Raw genomic sequence first — 22,434 nt, 5'->3', positions numbered from 1 at the left:
AACAAACAAATAATTTGTTACACATAATATTGAATTTTGTGACAAATTAATTTTTTGTTACAAAATATTTTGAACTTTTGCAACAACTTCATCTTTTATTACAAAATATTATAAATTTTTGTAACAAAACACTGGTTCGTTACAAAAGCCAATATAATTTGTAACAAAAATATCAAATCGTTACAAAATATCAAAACGTTTTGTAACAAATTGTATTGTTATTACAAAATATTATTATTATGTAACAATTACTAATTTTTGTTACAAAAAAATAATTTTTTTGTAACAATTTTGAATTTGTTACAAAGTTTTTGTTATAAATATTCCATTTTCTTGTAGTGATTCAAGTTGTCTAGAATGATACAATATAAATGAGTATTTATAGGTACTAAGAGAATCGTAATAGTAAATATGTAATCTCCTATAATAAATATTCAAATATACTAAATAATACTAATTGATCCTAATTATATTCTAACACTTTACATTATTAATGCATCAAAATTAAACTCATAAATTAATTTGATACTGTTCTAGAGGTTACTTGAAACTGATGATTTGGGTTTGAATGCAAGGTCCAAACTCCTTTTGAGTGGGGATCCAATGTCTCCTCCAATGAGACAATCACTACAAGAAAATTTTTTAGTACCATCGAATTTTCTGTCAGATTTAGCGTCGCATGTTATCGTCAGATTACTATAGGATTTACAGACGAAAATTAAAACTATTTTGTCATGTCAAACATTTACCTTTGATTCGCTATTCTGGCGGTAAAGTCACTGGTAATAATTAGAGAAAAAATAGAAAACTTGGCGCAAATTCTTTACTATCAGAGTTACCGTTAGAGGATAGAATAATTTTAAAACTAAATATACTTCATTAAAAAAATATTTAAGAACAATATTTATCAGCATATTACTAAGTTCAATTAATTATTCCAAATTTAAATTATAAAATGAACATATTAAACACATTTTATAAAATTAGTTTAAACTCAATATTAATTATTCAAATTAAATGATATAACTTTTCATTATTTTTCTATCACTGGAACTTTAATTTCAAATTATAAAATATTCAATTATAATAAAAATTATAATAAAATTCTAATTAAATAGAGTTTAACTTATAAGCAAAATTTTACCTCGGATTTTCTTTTCTAAATAGAGTTTAACTTCCTTTTTCGTCCTTGCTATAAATTTTTATACACGCTTATTTGAATATGAACTTTGAGAATTTTTGAACAAGCATTTAATTTTCTTCCAAGTTTTATGATTACTTTTGATCAGGTTGTGCACCTAACTATCTAAAATATTTGAGAAAATATTTTTGTGGGCAATTTACCCTTTTAAATAAACTGGCAATCAATATTACCAGAATACACAATTTACAAAGTGGATACCGAAATGCATTTTTTTCATAAACTATGTAAACCACGGCAGGGATAGGGTATCGTGGTTTACAAATGCACGTAATCCGCTACAAGGTGTCGCAGTTTATAAATGCACGTAATCTGCTACAAGGGTGTCGCAGATTACGTTGGAAAAAAACATCACATAATCCGCGTTGGGTTTCGTGCATAAACTGCTACAGGGTGTCGCGGTTTATTCTTTATCAACTTTGCCTATAAATACCAAGAAAGATAGGGAGTGGGTCATTTGAAAGGAATCATTTTCATTATTTGATCGGAATACATTTCAATTGAATTAAATCATTAGATGGTGTCTTTTTCAATTAAATCATTTCTTTATTTACTTAGTTACTAATTATTTTTACGTGTTTTGATTTTGAATGGCACATAATGTACTAGTAAAGTGAAAAATATTGATATTATTTGTTATTTAAATTATTTTTTATTAATTTAATAATGATAATAATTAATTATAGCAGAGTATATAAAGAGTATATCAGGTTAATTATAAAATATTTTTTAGTAAAAATAAAATTGGTTCTTCTTATTTTTAAAATTTTAAATAAATAAAAATAGAAAACTGAAAAAATTATTTTGTGGTTAATCTGATATACTATTTATATACTCTTATTATAAGTAATTATCATCAATATTAAATTAATAAAAAATAATATTACTAACATTATTATATTTATTATTGCTTTGGGCTAGTAAATAATGAATATAATAATTAAATGGTCGAAGATTATTGATGAATGATTACAGGAGGAGAGGAATGATGGTGGAAGGACAGGTATTTTGGGTGTTTTTGGAGGAGTTGGCTAATGTTAAATCGAGGAAAAGATACTCACTAAACCCTTCTTAAATATATGCAAAAGTGTCTTACTAGATTTAGGTATATATATATATATATTCTTTTAGAGTAAATGAACAAAACCATACATAAAAAGTTTGTTGTACACAAAAATACTTACAAAAGAATAAAAGATTGTAAATATCAAAATATACAAGAAAGATTGTTTTCAATGGACAAGAATATTATGCATACTATTAGTGAGTTTGTAAGGTTTAAATTGTACTTTTGTCCATTAAAATTAATCTTTCGACTCTACTTTGATACCTATGAATTTTGATGTATATTTTTATGCATTGCAAATTTTTTTATGTATATTTTTGTCTATTTAATACAATTATTAGATTAAATTATTTATATTATATTAAATGCAATTCTTTTTAGATTTTGTTTTACCACAAAATATAGTTGTGCATTATACTATTTTTTATATATGTCCTTGAATTTAATATTTAATATTATTATTAGATGATTTTACAATTGATATTTAAAATTATATTCAATAGTAATTACTTTTGTAGTTAATAAGGTTCTTTTAATTTATAGTGATTACCTTACTTGGTATTTATAGGCAAATTATATTCAATAGTGATCACATTTTATAGTAATTTATACATCTTATCAATCAAAGAATAAAAATGATTCTCTTTAAATGACCCACTTCCTATCTTGCTTGGTATTTATAGGCAAAGTTGATAAAGCATAATCCGCGACACGCCTGTAGCGGTTTATGCACGAAACCCAAAACACACATAAACCGCGATACCCCTATAGCGGATTACGTGCATTTGTAAACCGCAATATCCCTGTCACGGTTTACATAGTTTATGGAAAAAATGCATTTCGGTATCTATTTTGCAAATTGTGTATTCTGGTAATATTGATGGCCAGTTTATTTAAAAGCGTAAATTGCCCTATTTTTGTTCTTAGCCAAATCGGTGTTCAATTTGTTTTAAAATTATACCTAATCTATTTCAACAAGAAATTGTATTAAAGGATGCCACATTTATACTTTTGATATTCTTTTACAAAGTGTTTGTTGCGCACCTTTTTCTTTGAAAACGTGAAATAGTTTTTGAAAGGTTTTTCACTCTTCATGAGTAATGCATTCGAAAGTATTTTAATCCTACTCTTGAGTCTTGTAAGCTTTGGTTTCGGTTTTAGACATTCTTCTTTTGTAAACCTTATACTTCTTGGCTCAACTTGATTTTGTTCAAACTACTGCACTACCTTTTCTTTTATCGTTCATGTCTTTTATATGTTCCTTATGCTGAATAAACTAACAATGACAGAAATTGATTTGGATTTCACATGAACTATTTTATGAAAAACAAGTTTGGTGTCCACCAAAGCTGTGTTTACTTACATATGGCACGGTTAGTTATTCACGTATAAGGAACACGTAGCCAAAATTTTTAATTTTCTTTATCTAGTTATTAATTTTCACTTGCTCACCACCACCTCTTTGAACTCAAATTTTATTGTTTTGTTAAGGTGGATAAGTATGAAGAAGAGAAGATTGAGAGAAATGACAAGACCATGCAGTACAGTTATTACAAAGGTGAAAAGCATGTCACATGTGCTTGGAAATGGCTCCTTGGGAAGCACAAATCTGCACAATGGTGGGGAAGGCTCATCACCTAGAAAACCGAACCCGTGTGCCCAATGAAGAGGTGATCCTTATCCTTACCCAACTTTACATGCACACTGTTCATTCTCACTGTCTCAACAACATCTTCACAAATACTTGTTCAATCCTCACCCTTCATTGCAATATGACCGAACCACCAACCCTTTTGTCTTGCTTCAATAACTAATTTCCTTACTATAAATTGGCAAGTAACACCTCCTTTACTCACACACCTTTGCCTTATTCATATAATATTTCATACAATCTACATCACTCTTCTTCCAACCAAGAACATCACACTGTGCCCAGTTTCCTCTTTTTTCATCCTAAGCCGTGTTCTATCCAAGGTTTTCTTTCATGCTCTTTCTTATCCATTCAATGGCCTCACCAAGTTCTAGAAGGAGAAAAGGGAAGCAACCAGTTGACGCTAAACCACCCACCTATGATAAAAAGAGATTTAAATCTCAGTTTTATGAGTTGCAATATCATGGGTGGATGGAGGAGAAAGAAGTCATTCAAGAGATTGGATTCAAATTGAAGGAAGGTGAATACCCTATAATGAGGGAAATAACTAAAAGAGAAGATAGAAACTCCTGTGTGAACTTCTTACAGACATAAATGCAACTATGATATGGGAGTTCTATGCAAATACAATAAGGCCAAGCAAAACCAGCCCCCTTACAAGAGTTATGTGAGGGAAGTTGATGTGGACTTCAGCCCTGCAGCGATCATGAGGGTTCTACAAATAAGAGTAATACCTTTCAGAGAGCCCAGTTTTGATGAAAGGATGAAGGGCGAAAATGACCCTGATGAGTTAATAAATGGTTTATCTCTGGATGGCAAAGACTGGGTGAGAGATTTAGATGGAGATCCAAGCCACTTGAAGAGGATTGATCTCATACCTGAGGCCAAGGGTTAGTATGAAATAGTGAGAAGATCAATACTTCCCACTAGAAATACTTCAGAGGTTACAATAAAAAGAGCAATCGTGACACATTGCATACTCAAAGGGGGAGAAATAAATGTCCCACAGATCATAGCAGACAGCATCCAAGAGATGGCTGATGACAGTAGCAAATCAGTTAGACTTGGCCACCCAAGTACCATATTGCGTTTGTGCAATAGGACAGGGGTGCTTTTTGAAGATGCAAACACATACTGGGTGAAGGATAGAAGGGCAATCACCAAGCAGAGGATGGAAGGTGTCACTGACAATCAGAATGAAAGGAGACCTCAGAGAAGAAGAAGGAGACCACAAATGGAAGAGGGACAAGCTTCTAGTACAATGGATTTAAGCCAAATTCAGAGTGCCATTGAAGAAATGTCTCAACAATACATAAGGGCTCAGGAGCAGTAACAAGAACAATTCATGAGGGCTCAGGAGCAACAGCAGAATTGGCAGCTGAAAATGATGGAGCAACAAGAGAACTTCCAGCTAAAGATGATGGATCAGCAAAGAAAATTCCAAGCAAGATCTCTGGATCGGCAAAAGGAACAATCTACACAATTCCAAGAATCGTTCGACAGATTGTCCCAACAATAAGCTGAGCAAGAGAAGTATATCCAAAATATTTATCAATCGAAGAACATATACCACACAATCGGAGAGGCTAGGTATCTAGACAGGATGGAGTATGACGTAGAGACCCAAGCAAAGCTAAACTACACAGCCTGCGGCATGCCAGTGGTAAACCGAGAGATCAAACCATTTGTACAGTGTCATGACTTAGTAAATAACCAAAGAGCAAGAGCTAAGAGAAATATAGACAAAATAGAGCAAAGGTTGAAGGAGGTTGGACTCTGAGATCAGATAGACCGTTCTTGGGATAGAGATGCCCTGCTGAAGAACCACAAGAAATAAAAAAGAAGAAGAAGCAGGAGCCAAAGAAGAAAGGAGAGTCGAGCAAAGGAAAAGAGCACAAAAATTAGAGGTGGTGGAGTCCCTTTAATAATTTTAGTAAATAAGGAAGATGCATATCTGAAAAATGATATGCCTTCCAAGTTAGAAAACCCTTGAAACCTTAGAAAATCCTAAAAAATCCTAGAAAACGTTAGAAAAACCCTCGAAAAATCCTAGAAAAATCCTAAAAAAAATCCTAGATAACCTTAGAAACCCTTAGAAAAATCCTAAAAAATCCTAAAAATCCAAAAAATCTTAAAAAACCCTAAAAAATTTCTAGAAAACCCCAAAAAAACTCTAGAAAACCCTAAAAAATCCTTGATAATCCTAGAAAATCTTTAAAAATCCTAGAAAATTCTAGAAAACCCTAAAAATTCCTAAAAAACCTTAGAAAAGCCTAGAAAATACTAGAAAATGCTAAAAACCCTAGAAAACCTTAGATAACCCTAGAAATATCCTAGAAAATCTAGAAAAACCCTAGAAACCTCTAGTAAAACCCTAAAAAACCTTAGAAAACTTAAAAAATCCTAAAAAACTCTAGGAAACCCTAGAAAACCCTAAAAACCCTAGAAAACCCTAGAAAATCCTAAAAACCTCTAGCGAAACCCTCGCCAAAGCCGTCTTCTTGGCACAATCCTCCACAACTCTTTCCTTGTTCACCAATTCAGAGAACCTCCTAATCTCCAATGGAGTCACAACACTCATGATATTCTTCCTAAGGCCTCCTTGGTACTTAATACATTTCTAACCTTCATAGGTTTCAGGGGCACCTTAACAAACCCTAAAAAACTTACAGAGCTCCTCAAACTTGCTGGTGTAATCAACTACAAACATGAACCCCTTGCTTCAGCTGCATGAGTTCTAACTCCCTAGTCTCCCTCACTGACTCAGGAAAGTACTTATGGTAGAAAGCAGTTTGAAACAACACCCACGAATTATCCTCATCTTGTTGCTACAGCAATTGACATTCTCCTTGCCACCATTGCTGAGCTTCTCACACTAATTGATATGCCACAAACTCCATAAACTGATTGTCAAGGACATGTTGAGTTTGCAATGCATGCTCTATAGCTTGGAACCAGTTGTTTGCTTCAGTAGGGTTTGTGGATCTCTTGAAAATTGGTGGATTAACTTTCAAGAAAGCGGCTAAAGTCATCGGAACTCCATCACCTAGGTTATTCTCAGTCCCTTCTTTGTTTCCATTCCCATTTCTGGCTAGTTGCCCCATCCTTTCTATAGCTTCAGTCAGTTGGTGGACTATCCTCACTCTCTCTTTGAGTACGTGGTCGACCTTGCCTACGAGGCGCCATCTAGGGTCCTGTCCACACCAAACAATTGATATCAAGGTGATCAGTCTCAACACCTCAAGCTTAGTGCTTCAATTATCCAAAAAATGTGCTCGTAAACAAGCATGTCATACATATCAAATAGATATCTTAAATAGCACGAAAGAAAAATAACCCAGAATAAGCAATGAAGCATAATCGGTCCATCCCTTAGTCTCACGCGGGCGAACCGCTCTGATACCACTAAATGTAATACCCTATCACAGTAAGCTTTATCCTAACCATAAAGCAAAGATGATAAAGCACCATGACAGTTCTAAAGCTCATACAATAGTATATAATCAAGGAATATTAAGAACAAAAATCTCGATGAAAAGAACAGAAGATCAAAAGCACCAGAAATAAAGTGCAAAGCGTTCACACACGATAACTAAAGCGTGACGATACGAAAGATAAAACATAGTACATAAAACCTTGAAAAAGCTCCAGAATATACAAGGTAATAGATATAAGCAAGACAAGTGTTATATATATATATATATATACAATAACCAAAAGGAAACTAATCACTACCCGTGGAGTTTAGACCGGCTAGTTAAACAACATATACAATAGAGTTTTGAAGTTTAAAACAGCTAAAATCCTGTCTCTCAAAGTTTTCAAAATAAAAGCCTCTAAGGCAACAATACAAAAGTGAGAGATAACTACAACAAGAAAAAACAAAAGTAAAACTCGAGTCATCCTCCGCTCTGTCACCACATCCGCAAAACTCACCGAGGTGGGTTGCGACCTGCATCTGAAAAACAACAAGAACATATGGTATGAGAACCGTGAGTTCTTAGTATGGTAATAGTGCCCAATAGATAAGGAAGTAAGGTTCTGGGAAGCCAAAGACAATCTTAAAACTTCTCACATACATAAAATTCAAACTTACAATATATATATATATATTGAAATCCATAATAGGGTTATCTAACTTAGGGATTTCTACTCTAATAGTCACCATACGCTGTCCCACAGCCTTCACCAACCTACCCTTCATGCGATCCCATTGCCACCGCCTACCGAACCTCCTCAATTCCAATAGAATACACAATTAAATGCAGGCAAGTAAAACACAAGTAGATTACATATACAGCAAGTAACTCAAGTAGCATTTAAACATGTTATACATTTAGGCATAATGCAAGTAATCAAAGCAAACAAACACATAGGAATGCATATGATGTATGTCTATCCTATTAGTCGTGATATCATTTGTCGGTTCAACTGCCAACCCGACACATTTCCTCGGGATGTCGCATTTCTGTCACGTATATATCGTATAGATATGCGCCCTGGGATATAGTGTCCTAGCTCACTCTTACGGGATATAGTGTCCGAGCACACTCTTGTGACACGAAAGGATGCGGGTGGGAGACTGCCTCATACCCCACATCTGAACATAGGTGGGAGACTGCCTCAGCCCCTATGCCGGGACAATAACTTCGACAAGCGGGATTAACCAACTGTCCTTGCCAGGCGTATAATGACTTACCAATAATACCATTCAATTTTCATCTAGTGCAGGGGGGAGACTGCCTCAGCCCCTACGCCAGAATTACATAATCCATCGTAATAGGTCATTCCTCTCCGTGATCACTTTTCACATTCAGCAGGTTCATTAACCTCAATCTTGCCTCATTAGCTTTCATTTCTCAATTTATCATCAACATAACACTCCACCAATCCACTCTAGTTATTCCATCCACAGTACTTTCCAAACCTAAGACACCGTATCTAGAATCATAACAGAATTATTCTTTTAAATTGACTCAATACATTCCCGATCGTTCCAAAGCCTAAACACTAGCTAGGGAATCACAAGTAAGTGTTACAAAGGTTAATGAATCATTCACCCGCGTACGCGTGCGTACCAAAAAGGGCATTGTCGCGTTCGCATGTCATTCCCGTGTACGCGAGAGCACTGGTGGGCAAAACCATATGCTCGTGTTGTGTGGCACCTCCGTGTACGCACAAATGCTAATTTTTCCAAAAATTTGTTAAGTGCAGAAATTCAACTTTTTACACAAAACTTCAAACGCGCATAACTTTTTCGTTAAAAATCATTTTCTGTTCGTTCTTCAAACGTTATAAACTACTTGGACCCAACTTTTATTTAAAATAAGTTTCACAAAATTTAAAGGTTCGGAAACCAAGTTATAGCCCGTCGAAGTTGGTTAAAAATAAGTTTTTGCCAAAATTCTCTAGTTTAAAAACTCTCAATTCCTAACCAAAATCAACCATACCCAATTCAATACTAAACCCTCCTACACATTATCAATTACTCCTCAATCATTCCAACACCTAAATAATTCAATTTCCAATTTATCAAAACCATTCAATCCAAGCCTAATCACTCATTCCAAACTATTTCAATCCACAATTCAAAATCTACAACCACATTATCATCAATCATAATAAAAACCAGAATTTATCGTTTAGTCCCTTTGTCACCTATTCTCAACCACTTTTCAAATCAAACACCCTTCACATTTTTACACATCAATCATCATGAACATCAATAATTATCATCATTCCATAGTATCACAACAAAATTCAATCATATACATCAATTTCATTCATATGCTCATATCCAATCCCCATTCAATTAATCACATACATTCCATCAATCCAATCATACAATTCAAATCTATCTTAAGGGCTACTGGCCTAAGTTTCACACAAAACTACATATTATCTAAAGGAAACCGAAACCATACCTTGGCCGATTTCTCCCAAGCTCAAAACCACCACAAAGCCTTTTCCTCAGAAGCTTCCAAGCCTCCAAACCAATTCAACAAGTCCCAGCCACTAAAGCCCAATTCTAAGTAATCCAATTCACCAATTTAGCTCCAATCAACATGAATTTTACTCTAGTTTCATACAATTTACAATAAATCAATAACAGGGTTCACAAATTCAACAAACCACAAGGTTTAGTGATTTCTTACCTTACCCACTGAAACTTGGGGTGAAACCCAACAATCACCCAAGCTAGATTATACCTAAACAACCAAAATTATGAAATTCTTAATTTCTCAAAACCAAAACTTGAGTTTGTGTTAGAACTGAGAATTGGATCAAGGAACGAGTTTTTTAGCATTTTGTGTTGTTAGAATCGAAGAGTTCAGCAAGATGAACGCGTGGCCATAAACGGCACGTCAATCTGACCTCCGGATCACAAGATATGGTCAAAGAAGAAGATGGTGAATAATGACAATGATGGTTCTTATTCTCTTCCCTTTTTTTTTTTGGTTGATGGATTGGACAACTCCTAATCCTAAGTATTACACACACTCAAACACACCACACCCACACACACAAGATATCCCCTTTTTTTTGGTCAAGTTTGCATTAGATGAGGCTCGAACCTCAGACCTCTTAGTAAGAAAGGGGGATATATGCCATCAGTGCTAAGGCTCATTGGCATTCTCTTCTCTCAATCCAAGTCTCTCTCTCATAACAATGAGATGAATGGCTCATGAGTGAGGGGTATTAGGGGTTAGTTAATGGACCTTGGGCCTAAGTGTAACCCAAATCTAATTTTTGGTACGTTTGGCCCAACTTTGGATCATAACCTTTAAAATTAGTGTTTTAATTTGTGTTCTAAATATTTTTACTTTCTCAAATTATAAATTTTAGTTTTCTTAAATTTATTCACTCATAAATAAATTTTTCTCACTCACAGTAATAGACAAATTTAAGCCGGTACTCGATTTTTCTTAAAATAGATATATCTTCGTGTTCCAAATGATTTTTCTAACTCTATTTTCTCCGTTAATTTTTCTAATTTAAAATTTTTATCATTTCTAACCTATTTCGAACAATTTAAATTATTATTAGTTTATTTATTTTATTTATTACATTAATTAAATGGCTAATTAATTTTTCGGTTCTTATAATAACTATATCTTTTCCATCACATCACGATCCTCACTACTACTATCTTATTATTTTAGATTTCTTCTTCCTTGAATCTCTTCAATTTATTTGTCTCGGTTATTATTGTGGTTGTCATGATGATGATGATGATGATAATTTGGGTGGAGTTTGAGTTGGGTGTGTGATGGTAGAGGCATGAGTTGTGGAGGTGATAGAAGAAAGACAAAGGCGATGGTTACGATGGTGGTAGGGATAAGGTAAAAGATGCAATGGCGTACACGTACACAAAGACAGAGAGAGGGGGGAGGGAGGGAGAGAAAGAGAGAGAACGGGAGTGAGCATATTAAAGGATTTGAAATAGAAAATGGTAGAAAAAATAATATAGTTGGGTGGGTTGGAGGAATAAAGAAATAGTTGGTAGTTGGTTGCTATTGTTGATGTTGACGGTGATAGAGGTGAGTTGAGATACGGTGGTTAAGGGTGGTAGGATGGATTCAATAATGAATTGATGTGTTCGGATAGGATGACATATTAGTGGAATGTGGTTAAATAGGTGGGGAAAAAAAAGTGAATAAGGAGCGTGATGATGATGATGTGTATAAACTATAAAGAAGAGATAAAATTGAAAATGAGTAAAATTGAAACTTCTTAAAAATGTTAATAATAAAATTGAATTAAATTAAATGTTAGAAATATTTTTATTTTTTTTAAATATTAGAGACAAAAATAGACTTCACTTTTTCTCATAATTTATAATTTTTCTTTTTTTTTTCTTCAAATATTATACTTTTTCTCTTAGCATTGATTTCTTGATTAAAAAAAAAAAAAACTAGGTAGCTTTCCTTCTTTTGGTGAACTAGAGCTTTCCTTCTTTTAAAAAACAAAAATACGTAGATCTTGTTTTATGTTTGGGCTAGAGGGTCATAGTAAGAGGCCCAATAGAAGCGGAGTGTTTTTTTCTCGGAGCTCTTTTTTTTCTTCCTCTTAAAAAAACAAGAAAGGAAATGAAAAAGTTCTTCGTAGAAAAGGAGTTGTTTTTTCTTTTTTGTTGACAACACATGAGTAGAATAGCAGGAGTTAGCAGCACCTAGCAAGGTTTTGTGTCTTCAATAACATCTTGTAAGCATTAACGGTGAAACATAGAAGAAAGTAATAATATCCTCTGCTTCTTGTTATTTCGTCATTTTTTGTTTTGTGGTTGGAGTTGGGGAAGCAAAACCTACAATTTGAAGAAGCGAAGGTTGATAATGAGGATGGTTCTGAAAATCGAACCGAACCGACCAATTTGACCAGGTTAATCAGAAACTAATCCCCTGGCCGGTCTGATTAAGGTTAAAAACTGTTTGACAAAAAATCGATTTGAAAATCGGCCAAAGCGATGGTTAACCGATGAACCGGTAAAATCGGCCCGGTTTTTTGAAGCTTTTCGGTTTGGGTTCAACGCCCAGAAATGGCGTCGTTTTATAGCTTTATTTAAAAAAAAAAGACCCAGAGAACCCAACGAAACGAACAAAACCCCTCCCCAACCCCTTTCTCTCTCTCTCTCTCTCTCAAGTCTGAAAAAACCCTAAGCCTCTTCGATATCCCGATTTCCCAGCCACCATCGCCGATACCCTTCTCTGGTGGAGAGTGCTGTCGCCGCCGATACCCTTCTCCTCGGGTGGAGGTGTGGAACTGACCGCCCAGTAACCATCGTTCCTCTTCTCCTCTTCTCCTTGCCGTCGAGCTCTCTCTTCTCCTCGCAGTCGCCGTCGCCGTCGAGCTCTCTTTTCTCCTTACCGTCGCCGTCTATCTCTCTCTTTTCCTCACCGTCGCCGTCGAGCTCGCTCTCTGTCGCTGTAGAGCTCGCTGTCTGTTTCCTCTCTGTCTCTCTGTCGCTGTAGAGCTCGCTGTCTGTTTCTTCTCCTCCGGTAAGCATTAAGCCTACTTCTCGAATTTTTTTTTGGCTTTATGCTTGTTTTGTACTGTTAATCTGTTGTTAATAATATTAATACTGATTGGGTTTAGAGTTTACTAATTCTAAGTTGCTGAGATTTTATTAATTTCTTATTATTCTGAGTTGCTAATTTGTTGTTGATAAATAATAATATTGTTGCTTGTTCTCTGATTTTCTAATTTTGTGAGTTGATTTTAATGATTATGATTTTTGATGATTATTGCCTTTGTTTAGTTGAAAACTTGTTTGTCAATGTTGTTTCTTTTGGCAGTAGAACATTGGGCTTGTTTGAGTGAGCTTTTGAGAAAAGATCTTTTTTTGAGTTATTTTTTTTTAAAAAATCTTATAGAGCATATCTCATGTAAAAAGGTCTTTTTATCTATTAATTATGTTTGAGTATAACAATATAAAAGTACTTTTTTGTTCATTTATTACAAAAAATAATTTTTTTTAAGGAAAAAAGATCTTTTAAAAAAAGATGTAAATTACAGCTTCTCAAAAAAGATCTTTTTTTGATTTTACTAGTGCTTTTACTTTTACTACTAGAAATTTGCCAAACACTTTAAAAAATAAAAAAAGATATTTTTTCATTGAAAAAAGATCTTTTTTTAACAAAATAATGGCGCCCAAACATGCACATTGTGTGTTTGTCATTTACTTGTATTTTGATCTACTTTGGTTATAAACTTTGATGTTTGAAGTTGTTTATGAGCTTTTATTGATAAATTATGGACAATTTATTATATGAAATTGTAAAATTTTAAATTTTATTTAGTTAAAAATTATTAAATTTAAATATTTGAAATTATATATTGAATTTTTAATAATTTTATTTAGTATTTAATTAAAACGGTTGAACCCTGGTCGAACTTTCGCAACCTTGATAAAGAGAAAGTGGTGGCAAGATGAGGATTATGATAAAGGGCGGTGTTTGGAAGAACACCGAAGATGAGATCCTGAAAGCAGCTGTTATGAAATATGGCAAGAACCAATGGGCTCGAATCTCTTCCCTTTTGGTTCGTAAATCTGCTAAGCAATGCAAGGCTCGCTGGTACGAATGGCTCGATCCTTCCATCAAGAAGGTAACCCTAACCACCTTATAACCTTAATAACTCTATTTGTCTATTTATTTATTTTACTTTTGCTGTCATTTGTATGCTGCTTACTTTTTTTTAATTTGTAAGTGAGTGGTTGTGTATCGAGTTTATGTATAATAGGGTTTTTGAATATGAAGGACAAAAAAGTTTAGATTTTTTTCAGTTTGATTGAAAGTTTATGCTTTTTGAATATGAGTCTCTGAGAATGGATGGTTGTGCTGCCAGTAATGATCCTTGATAGAGCTTTGATTATTAGGTTTTACTCAGTTAAGGTTTAATGTAAGTAATTGTAAGACTGCCCTAATGCCATTATTTAACTAATAAGTAATTAATTATAGTTCTGGCTTGCTTTTTAGTGTGTCTGGATGCCCCTGCATTTTAACCCTTTTTTGGCATTTTTTGTGTCGACATGTGTTTTTCTACAATCTAGTCTTTTATTATAATGCCGTTTTTTCTGTGCAGACTGAGTGGACTAGAGAAGAGGATGAGAAGCTGCTTCATCTTGCTAAGCTTATGCCCACGCAGTGGAGAACAATTGCTCCTATTGTAGGACGTACTCCTTCTCAGTGTCTTGAGCGCTACGAGAAGCTCCTTGACGCAGCATGTGTTAAGGATGAGAACTATGAACCCGGCGATGATCCTCGGAAGTTGCGTCCTGGGGAGATTGATCCAAATCCAGAGTCAAAACCTGCACGCCCAGATCCTGTTGATATGGATGAAGATGAAAAGGAGATGCTTTCCGAAGCACGAGCTCGGTTAGCGAACACAAAAGGAAAGAAGGCGAAAAGGAAAGCAAGGGAGAAACAGCTTGAGGAAGCCAGAAGACTTGCTTCTTTACAGAAGAAGAGAGAATTGAAGGCTGCGGGAATTGATGTCAGGCATCGAAGGAGAAAAAGGAAAGGCATTGACTATAATGCAGAAATCCCTTTTGAGAAAAGGCCTCCTCCTGGTTTTTTTGACATTGCTGATGAAGACAGACCCGTGGAACAGCCCCAGTTCCCTACTACAATAGAAGAACTTGAGGGTAAAAGAAGGATTGATGTTGAGACACAGTTAAGAAAGCAAGACATTGCAAAAAATAAAATTGCACAGAGGCAAGATGCCCCATCTGCTATACTACATGCCAATAAGTTGAATGATCCGGAAACAGTACGGAAACAAACCAAACTGATGCTTCCGCCCCCCCAGATTTCTGACCAGGAACTGGATGAAATTGCAAGGATGGGTTATGCCAATGACCTAGCTGGGAGTGATGAATTTGGAGAAGGTAGTGCTGCAACACGTGCTCTTCTAGCGAATTATGCACAAACACCTGGCCGGGGAATGACTCCTTTACGAATCCCTCAGCGATCACCGGCTAGTAAAGGAGACGCTGTCATGATGGAAGCTGAAAACCTGGCGAGGTTGAGGGAGTCCCAGACACCATTATTAGGGGGAGAAAACCCAGAGTTGCATCCTTCGGATTTTACTGGGGTTACTCCCAAGAGAAAAGAGGTTCAGACCCCAAATCCAATGTTGACTCCCTCTGCAACTCCTGGAGTTGCAGGTCTCACTCCCAGAATTGGCATGACACCTGCAAGAGATGGTTACGCTAGCATGACACCTAAGGGAACTCCTCTCAGGGATGAGCTTCATATTAATGAGGATGTGGATATGCATGAGCGCGCTAAACTTGAGCTACAAAGAGCTGAAATAAGACGAAGTCTGCGCTCTGGTTTAGGAAGCCTTCCACAGCCCAAAAATGAGTACCAGATTGTCATGCAGCCCATTCCAGAAGACGCTGAAGAACCTGAGGAGAAGATTGAAGAGGATATGTCAGATAGAATAGCTAGAGAAATGGCAGAAGAAGAGGCAAGGCAACAGGCGTTACTTAGGAAACGATCAAAAGTCCTTCAAAGGGAGCTTCCTCGGCCTCCAGCTGCATCGTTGGAGCTTATAAGAAATTCTTTGATCAGAGCTGATGGGGACAAGAGTTCCTTTGTTCCACCAACCTCAATTGAGCAAGCTGATGAGATGATAAGAAGGGAGCTTCTTGCTTTGCTGGAGCATGACAATGCTAAGTATCCGCTTGATGAGAAAGTAAATAAGGAGAAAAAGAAAGGAGCTAAGCGTGTGGTAAATGAGCCTGTTGTTCCTGTTATAGAAGAATTTCATGAAGAGGAGATGAAAGATGTATGTATTTACTAATCTACTTCTTAGTTTCTTTCTTTAGCTTCTTTTGTGATGACATCACATGTTCGTGGCTTATGCGTTGATAGATAGTAAGTAGCATGATCAATTCTCACCCGTCACTGAAAAGCTGCTTTCTGTTGTGGAGGATACACCTCTTGTTTTGCACTAACCTGAAGACCATAAGTCTAACCATTGTTAAGGTTGTGTACTAACTTATAAGATTGAACAATTCTAAAATTCTGCTAGGTTTGTAGTCTGTAGATCCTGACACTGAGCCACCTGTTTTATTTGATGAGATTGTGCTAGGGTTGATTTGTTTGCTTAGAAGCAGTTGGATCACACAACTGCAATGTGCCAGTTATGCTACTGTATCTAGGGCTGAATTGGATTAGGATTTTTTTTTTCTTGTATGGTTTAGGGATGGTTGATGGTGTCTTGTTTGATCCGCATAAGTGCAGTGGCGTTGCACCTGAGATGCTCGTGTCAGTTGCTCTCCATGTCTAAGTTGTAGGTGCTTGTGTAGTTCGTTCTGAAAGTGGGTAGGCTCTGATTTTCTGTGGCCTTTGTTAATGTGATTGTGCTTTGTTTGTTGGTGTGATATGTGTTTGTGATTTGCAGGTAACCATTACTATGTCATAACATCTTTAATGTTTTCTGTTTTATAAAAGATTTTCCTGTTTTTCTAATAGGAAGTTAAATGTTTCTTATGATTACATGTTTATTATATAATCTTCTATTCTATGTATGATTGTAGTTGTGTTATGGCCTCATATTGTATGCAGCTGTCCTCCCTTTATTATTTTACTGGGTAAGATATCATTGTTCATAATGTGGTTATCAAAATTGAAATCTTAGTCTTATTTTTTATCTTTTAGTTTTATTCCTTTTTTTGTATAATAAAAATTCAAATATGATTAGGAAAAAGAAATACCAAAAAGCAGGGAGGGGACCAGGGTTCCCATATACAAAAGCAAAACACAAACAAAGGCCTGTCAAAAATGTAAAGCTCTCCAATCTCTCAACATGTATGAGAGGGAAAGACCTCTAAAAAGATCTCGAGCTTTACACCAGGATGCTAAGCGTCTAATCCTATCCCATAAGATATGTTTATCAGAGAATCTGTCACTAAAGGTGCGTACATTACCTCCAAGCAGAGAGTCCAGATAGTGGCGAAAATTGCACTGGTCCACTTAATTTTTGCCTCTTTTCTATTACCAAACCCAACAAATCTAGTCAATAAAAATATATCTAGAGTTGCAGGGCACACCCAACATTCATCAAAGATGCTAAACAAATTGTTCCATAAGAAACTAGCTGTCGGGCAATGCTAAAACAGACAAGGGTACTCATTTTGGTGAGTACTGAGTAGGCTTTATGATTGATTGGCAAACATGCAAGATATTAGGAATTATGCTACCTAAGCATGCTGGGCCTGCCACTGTCTATCTGTTCAGGAGCCCAGTTTTTTGTAAACTGTCCAAGCCCATCCAATCCTCGACACCATAAACCCTCATTTTATTACCTCATCTGCCTACACTTGCGTCCACCATCCTCTGTTCAGCTGTGCCCCCCCCCCCCTCCCTCTTCTCTTTTGCCCCCATCCCCCAACCAAAAACAAAACACACATCCATCCTTTGAGTTCTTTGCTCCTCTCCCTATTTCTCCTTTAACTCTGATTATTTACTGGGACTTGTTTTCCTTCTATTTTTTTTTGCCCTTTTGGGTTTCTTTGTGACTGTGATTATAAAGCATTCTGATAGGTGTTTTTCTTTTTAACATCCTAATTTCACGTGTCATTAGAATTAATGTGTTAATGCTGATTATTTCATATTATAACTTCATACATGTCAAATCAAAGTTTAATTTTGTTAAATGTGATTGTATGTCTATTTTGCTTGTTTATGTCTTATGTTTAACTATTTGTTTAAATGTGTTCAGTTTAGGCAGGATCTTGTGATCCATGTTACCATCACATGTCGTACATATGTTTCTAATCTCAATCTTGGGTAGAATCTATATTGACAACATTGCTTAACTACACTGTCTATACCTATCCTAGACATTTAATACTCATATATCACTCTTTTTTTTCCCAAAGTATTTTTGGTGGTTTTCTTCTCACTGAGGAGATTTTGTTATACACCTATTCTATATCTGTCCTTTATTAATATACTCTGTAGGTATGGATTTAATCTGATGAGTAGGTCTTTGTGTATTTTTGTTATTTCAGTGAATGTTGTAAAAATAGCCCTGCAACTCTTTTCAAGGTTCCTTTTAGGTCATGTATTGTGACATCAACACATATTTTCTGTTTATGAATTATGACTTCATGCTATGCTAGTTTGATCTGATAGTCTCACTTTTCGGTTATAATCCTGCAATTAATTAATTATGTTCGGTTGTGTTTGTTGGTGATGTTTCTCAAGGGCACTTCCTTACTTGTTTGATTGTCAAGTTCTACCACGCCCTCTTACAAACATAACAAAAAAAGAAAAAGAAAAAGAAATAGAGCGGAATGTTAATGTTGACTATATTTCAATGTATGTCTTTTTGTTCATATCATAAATGGCACTAAAATATAACAAACTTCTGAGTTTTGAATTAGCTGGCTAATTACCTCGCTTATTATAATTTATGATGTCATCCAAACTTTCCCTTGTAAGCAGGTTAAGGATACTGATTTTGCATTTTTTTTTTGTTTCTATTAGGCTGATAAGTTGATAAAGGATGAGGCCCATTATCTTCGGGTAGCACTGGGACATGAAAGTGAACCCCTTGAGGAATTCATTGAAGCACACAGGACTGGCCTGAATGATCTCATGTTCTTTCCAACCCGTAATGCCTATGGTCTCTCAAGTGTTGCTGGAAACATGGAAAAGCTGGCAGCTTTGCAGAACGAGTTTGAGAATGTGAGGAAAAAGTTCGACGATGGCAAGGAGAAAGTTGTAAAGCTCGAGAAGAAGGCAATACTCCTCACTCAAGGCTATGAGGCATGTTACTAACATTCTCCATGCCAAATGGCTTTAACTCAGTCAGTTCTGATTATGTTTTATTGCTTAAAAGCTGGCTTTGTACTTAGAATCACCTTGGTTGAGTTAGTTTTGTAATTGAGCAATGCTATTTTTGCCTTAGAGATAAACTGATAGGAACCTACTCACCTAGTCAATTGTAAATAGAGTATAGAGTGGATTGAGTGAATTGTTGCTAGAGTGGGTTCTGCAGTCAGGAATGCATTCTGTTATGCGAGAGGTGAGAGGTATACAGTGGGTGGAGTAGTGATGGGACTATATCAAACAATTTGGACATAGAATTCATGCTAGGGCAGAGGTCGAGTCTCTTGAATACTCAACAATTTAATGTTATAAAACCAGTATTAATACATTCTTTGGAGTAGGATATTTGCACCCCATCGGTGTAGATAAAATCCTAGAGGTATTTCTTCTGCATTTCTATTATGTTCTATGCATCTATTGACACAATTTTTGTTACCTAAAATTGAAAATTGTAACTGAAAATAGTTGGAATTCAACCCATGAGTTTGAAGCAGTGACCTTCATGAATCAAAATTGATAAGGAACACATGGAAAAGAAAATTCCTTTTGTTTGATTTTGCTGTTTGTAAAGAGTCCTTTGTGCCTATACACAATGGTGAATAATATACTTCGGCTATTGCATTTTTCAGATGAGAGCCAAAAACAGTCTTTGGCCACAAATTGAGGCCACTTCCAAGCAAATGGACATAGCTGCAACCGAATTAGAATGCTTTGAAGCTTTGCAAAAGCAGGAGAAGTTAGCAGCATCCCACAGGATAAACAATCTATGGGAGGAAGTACAGAAGCAAAAGGAACTTGAGAGAACTTTGCAATACAAGTATGGGAATCTTATGGAAGAAGTGGAAAGGATACAAAATGTCATGGAACAGTACAGGGTACAAGCACAAAAGCAAGAAGAAATCGAAGCAAACAATCGTGCTCACGAGTCAACAGAGACTGTTGCTGACAAAACTGGTGCACAGGATTCAGAGAGTTTTAAAGCTGCCCCTCTCACCGAAGAAAATGAAACTGCTATAGCAACTGCTCTGTCTCATGATGAAAGTGAAGCGGGCACTGTGCAAGACCAGACTACCGCTAGCCAGAAAAATGACGTGGATGTGGATTCTGATGATATAAAGCAAACAGAAGACCCTAATGCAATACCGCCAGATGCTGCACTTGCTGCCAAGGATGACGCTGGAAAAGTGGAAGGTACCATCACTGATGGTCACATTGATAACTGTAAGGCAGCATTAGACTAGGGTGCTACAGTAGGAAATGAGGTGGAGAAAGATTTAGCTATGGGTGCTGAAAATTCACATGATAGGTGATAGCATACCAGAAAAAACCACTGCTTCTGATGAAGGGGATGAGATGCAAGTTTCTGATGGCAATTAAACCAAGAAATGCTCAAGCCAGTTCTGATATTGTAGTTTTTTTTTTTTTAATTTGGGGTTGGTTTTTTTTTTTTTTGGGGGGGGGGGGGGTGTGTGTGTGTGTGTGTGTGTGTGTCAGTGAGGGTAATTAATGCTGGGGATTTCTCGAAGCAAATCTCTCAATCAAGGGTCTTGAACTGAATAAATTCCATGGAAAGTGAAGATATCTGATCCAAAAGATAGACGGGGTTGAAATGATCACCAGTTAAAGCTTGTAGTATATGATGAACCTATAAATTGTACGAGCATTCTCAGAGACTCATGTCAAAAAGCATAAACTTTCAATCAAACTGAAAAAATCTACACTTTTTTGTCCTTCATAATCAAAAACCCTATTATACATAAACTTGATGGAAATTTCTATGGTGGTGAAGAGAGATTCATCAATACATGCTGAAGTCCATGTGTCGTAGTGTGAAGGGAATAACGTGTCGTGAAAGATGATGAGATGGTCATTAATAGACGCTAATTAATGTGGTTATGGAAGTAATTTTTTCTGCAATGTAATATTTTATTTTTGGTGGAAATGGGTTGATTGTGGGCTGAGCCTTGGTAGTTGAAATTTTGGAGGGCTGTGTGTAGTGATTATAACCCCATATGCATATATTCATGGGCTTTGAATAATACATGGATGTTACAAAGCAGAAACAAATATGATGGGCCTAATTAGGAAAAAAGAATGAGACTGAAGCTGTTATGTGATTGTAATATATTTAAGGTAAGCATATTCTTTATTAGTTATGAATGTTATTGTAAAAATCATTAAATATGTAATAATATAAATGTTGAGATAATTTTTTAAGATTATGTAATATGTGTTGATTTAATCTTTCGAAAAAGACGTGTGTTGTATAATATTGTAATGAATATAAAGGAATGAGTTATTTAGTAGAAAGATTGTTTAGTTTAATATGTACATAAAATCTAAATTGTCTTTTTTATGTAGAAACACTAGCATTTTATGTTCTTAGTATATAATAATGACATCATTAATTGTGCAGTAAATTTTTTGAAAAATTTGAGTATGTGTAAAATATTAATGAAGAAGATTATCTAATTACGGCATGAGCTAAATTTTTGTTAATTGATAAGGGTTATTACTTTAGTCAGGAGTAAAAATCGCTAAACCTGAGAATAGACATCAAAGAAAAGAGACCGGAATAATAAAATAACAATAGAGTGTTTGAAAGACATTTTATTTTTATTATAATAAGGTGGTCAATGTCATCAACAGCACCCTAATTCAAGTCCGTTTACAATAATGTTAATACGAACAAAGAACATTTACTTAGTAGAATCAGAGCGAGAAGTTTTAGCTTATGTGAAGAGTCCGACGCTGACAATGGTTAGTAGGGGTGTTTGCGATGCGGTTTGGTTTGGTTTTAAGGGAAAAAGTTATCTGATCTGAACGTTTAATTTATGTGCGGTGTGGTTTGGATTGGATGAAATTTTTTTGGAAATCCGATCCGATCCAATCCGATTACAAGTGGTTTGGATCGGTTTGGATTTGCGATTTTTTAAATAAAAAAATTAAATACATATATCAAGTCTCAACATCAAATTTTAAATAATCAACAATGACATAACAAGTCTTAACAATATCTTAAAAAGTCAACGATAACATAACAATAGAAATAAAATTATAGGTTAGTTAAAATAAATAAATAAATAACATTTTGAACATAAAATATTTATTAAATAATAATAATAATACATGAATAATAGAAAAATGTATAACAAATTGAACATGTTATAAG

The 22,434-nt window shown here is 35.2% G+C and overlaps 1 protein-coding gene across 6 annotated transcripts; it reads left to right on the top strand.

Moving 5' to 3' along the window:
* Positions 1-12,023: 12,023 nt before the first annotated feature.
* On the top strand, positions 12,024-21,007 carry LOC107626518 (cell division cycle 5-like protein). 6 transcript variants are annotated; one of them, XM_088504402.1, is made up of 5 exons: positions 12,024-12,925; positions 13,778-14,022; positions 14,500-16,209; positions 18,918-19,199; positions 19,892-21,007. In XM_088504402.1, the coding sequence occupies exons 2-5, from the start codon at positions 13,846-13,848 to the stop codon at positions 20,501-20,503; spliced, it is 2,781 nt and encodes a 926-aa protein (XP_088360528.1). In that variant the 5' UTR covers positions 12,024-12,925; positions 13,778-13,845; the 3' UTR covers positions 20,504-21,007. The 6 variants fall into 6 exon arrangements, with proteins under 6 accessions (XP_088360528.1, XP_088360530.1, XP_088360527.1 ...); XM_088504404.1 differs by having other exon boundaries at positions 12,055-12,914; positions 13,830-14,022; positions 18,918-19,172; XM_088504401.1 differs by having other exon boundaries at positions 12,057-12,914; positions 13,830-14,022.
* The last annotated feature ends 1,427 nt before the right edge of the window (positions 21,008-22,434 follow it).

This window comes from Arachis ipaensis, chromosome B2 (assembly GCF_059453495.1).
Source record: "Arachis ipaensis isolate K30076 ecotype BB chromosome B2, ASM5945349v1, whole genome shotgun sequence".
Classification (NCBI taxonomy): Eukaryota; Viridiplantae; Streptophyta; class Magnoliopsida; order Fabales; family Fabaceae; genus Arachis; species Arachis ipaensis.
This window is presented reverse-complemented; position numbering and strand designations above follow the sequence as displayed.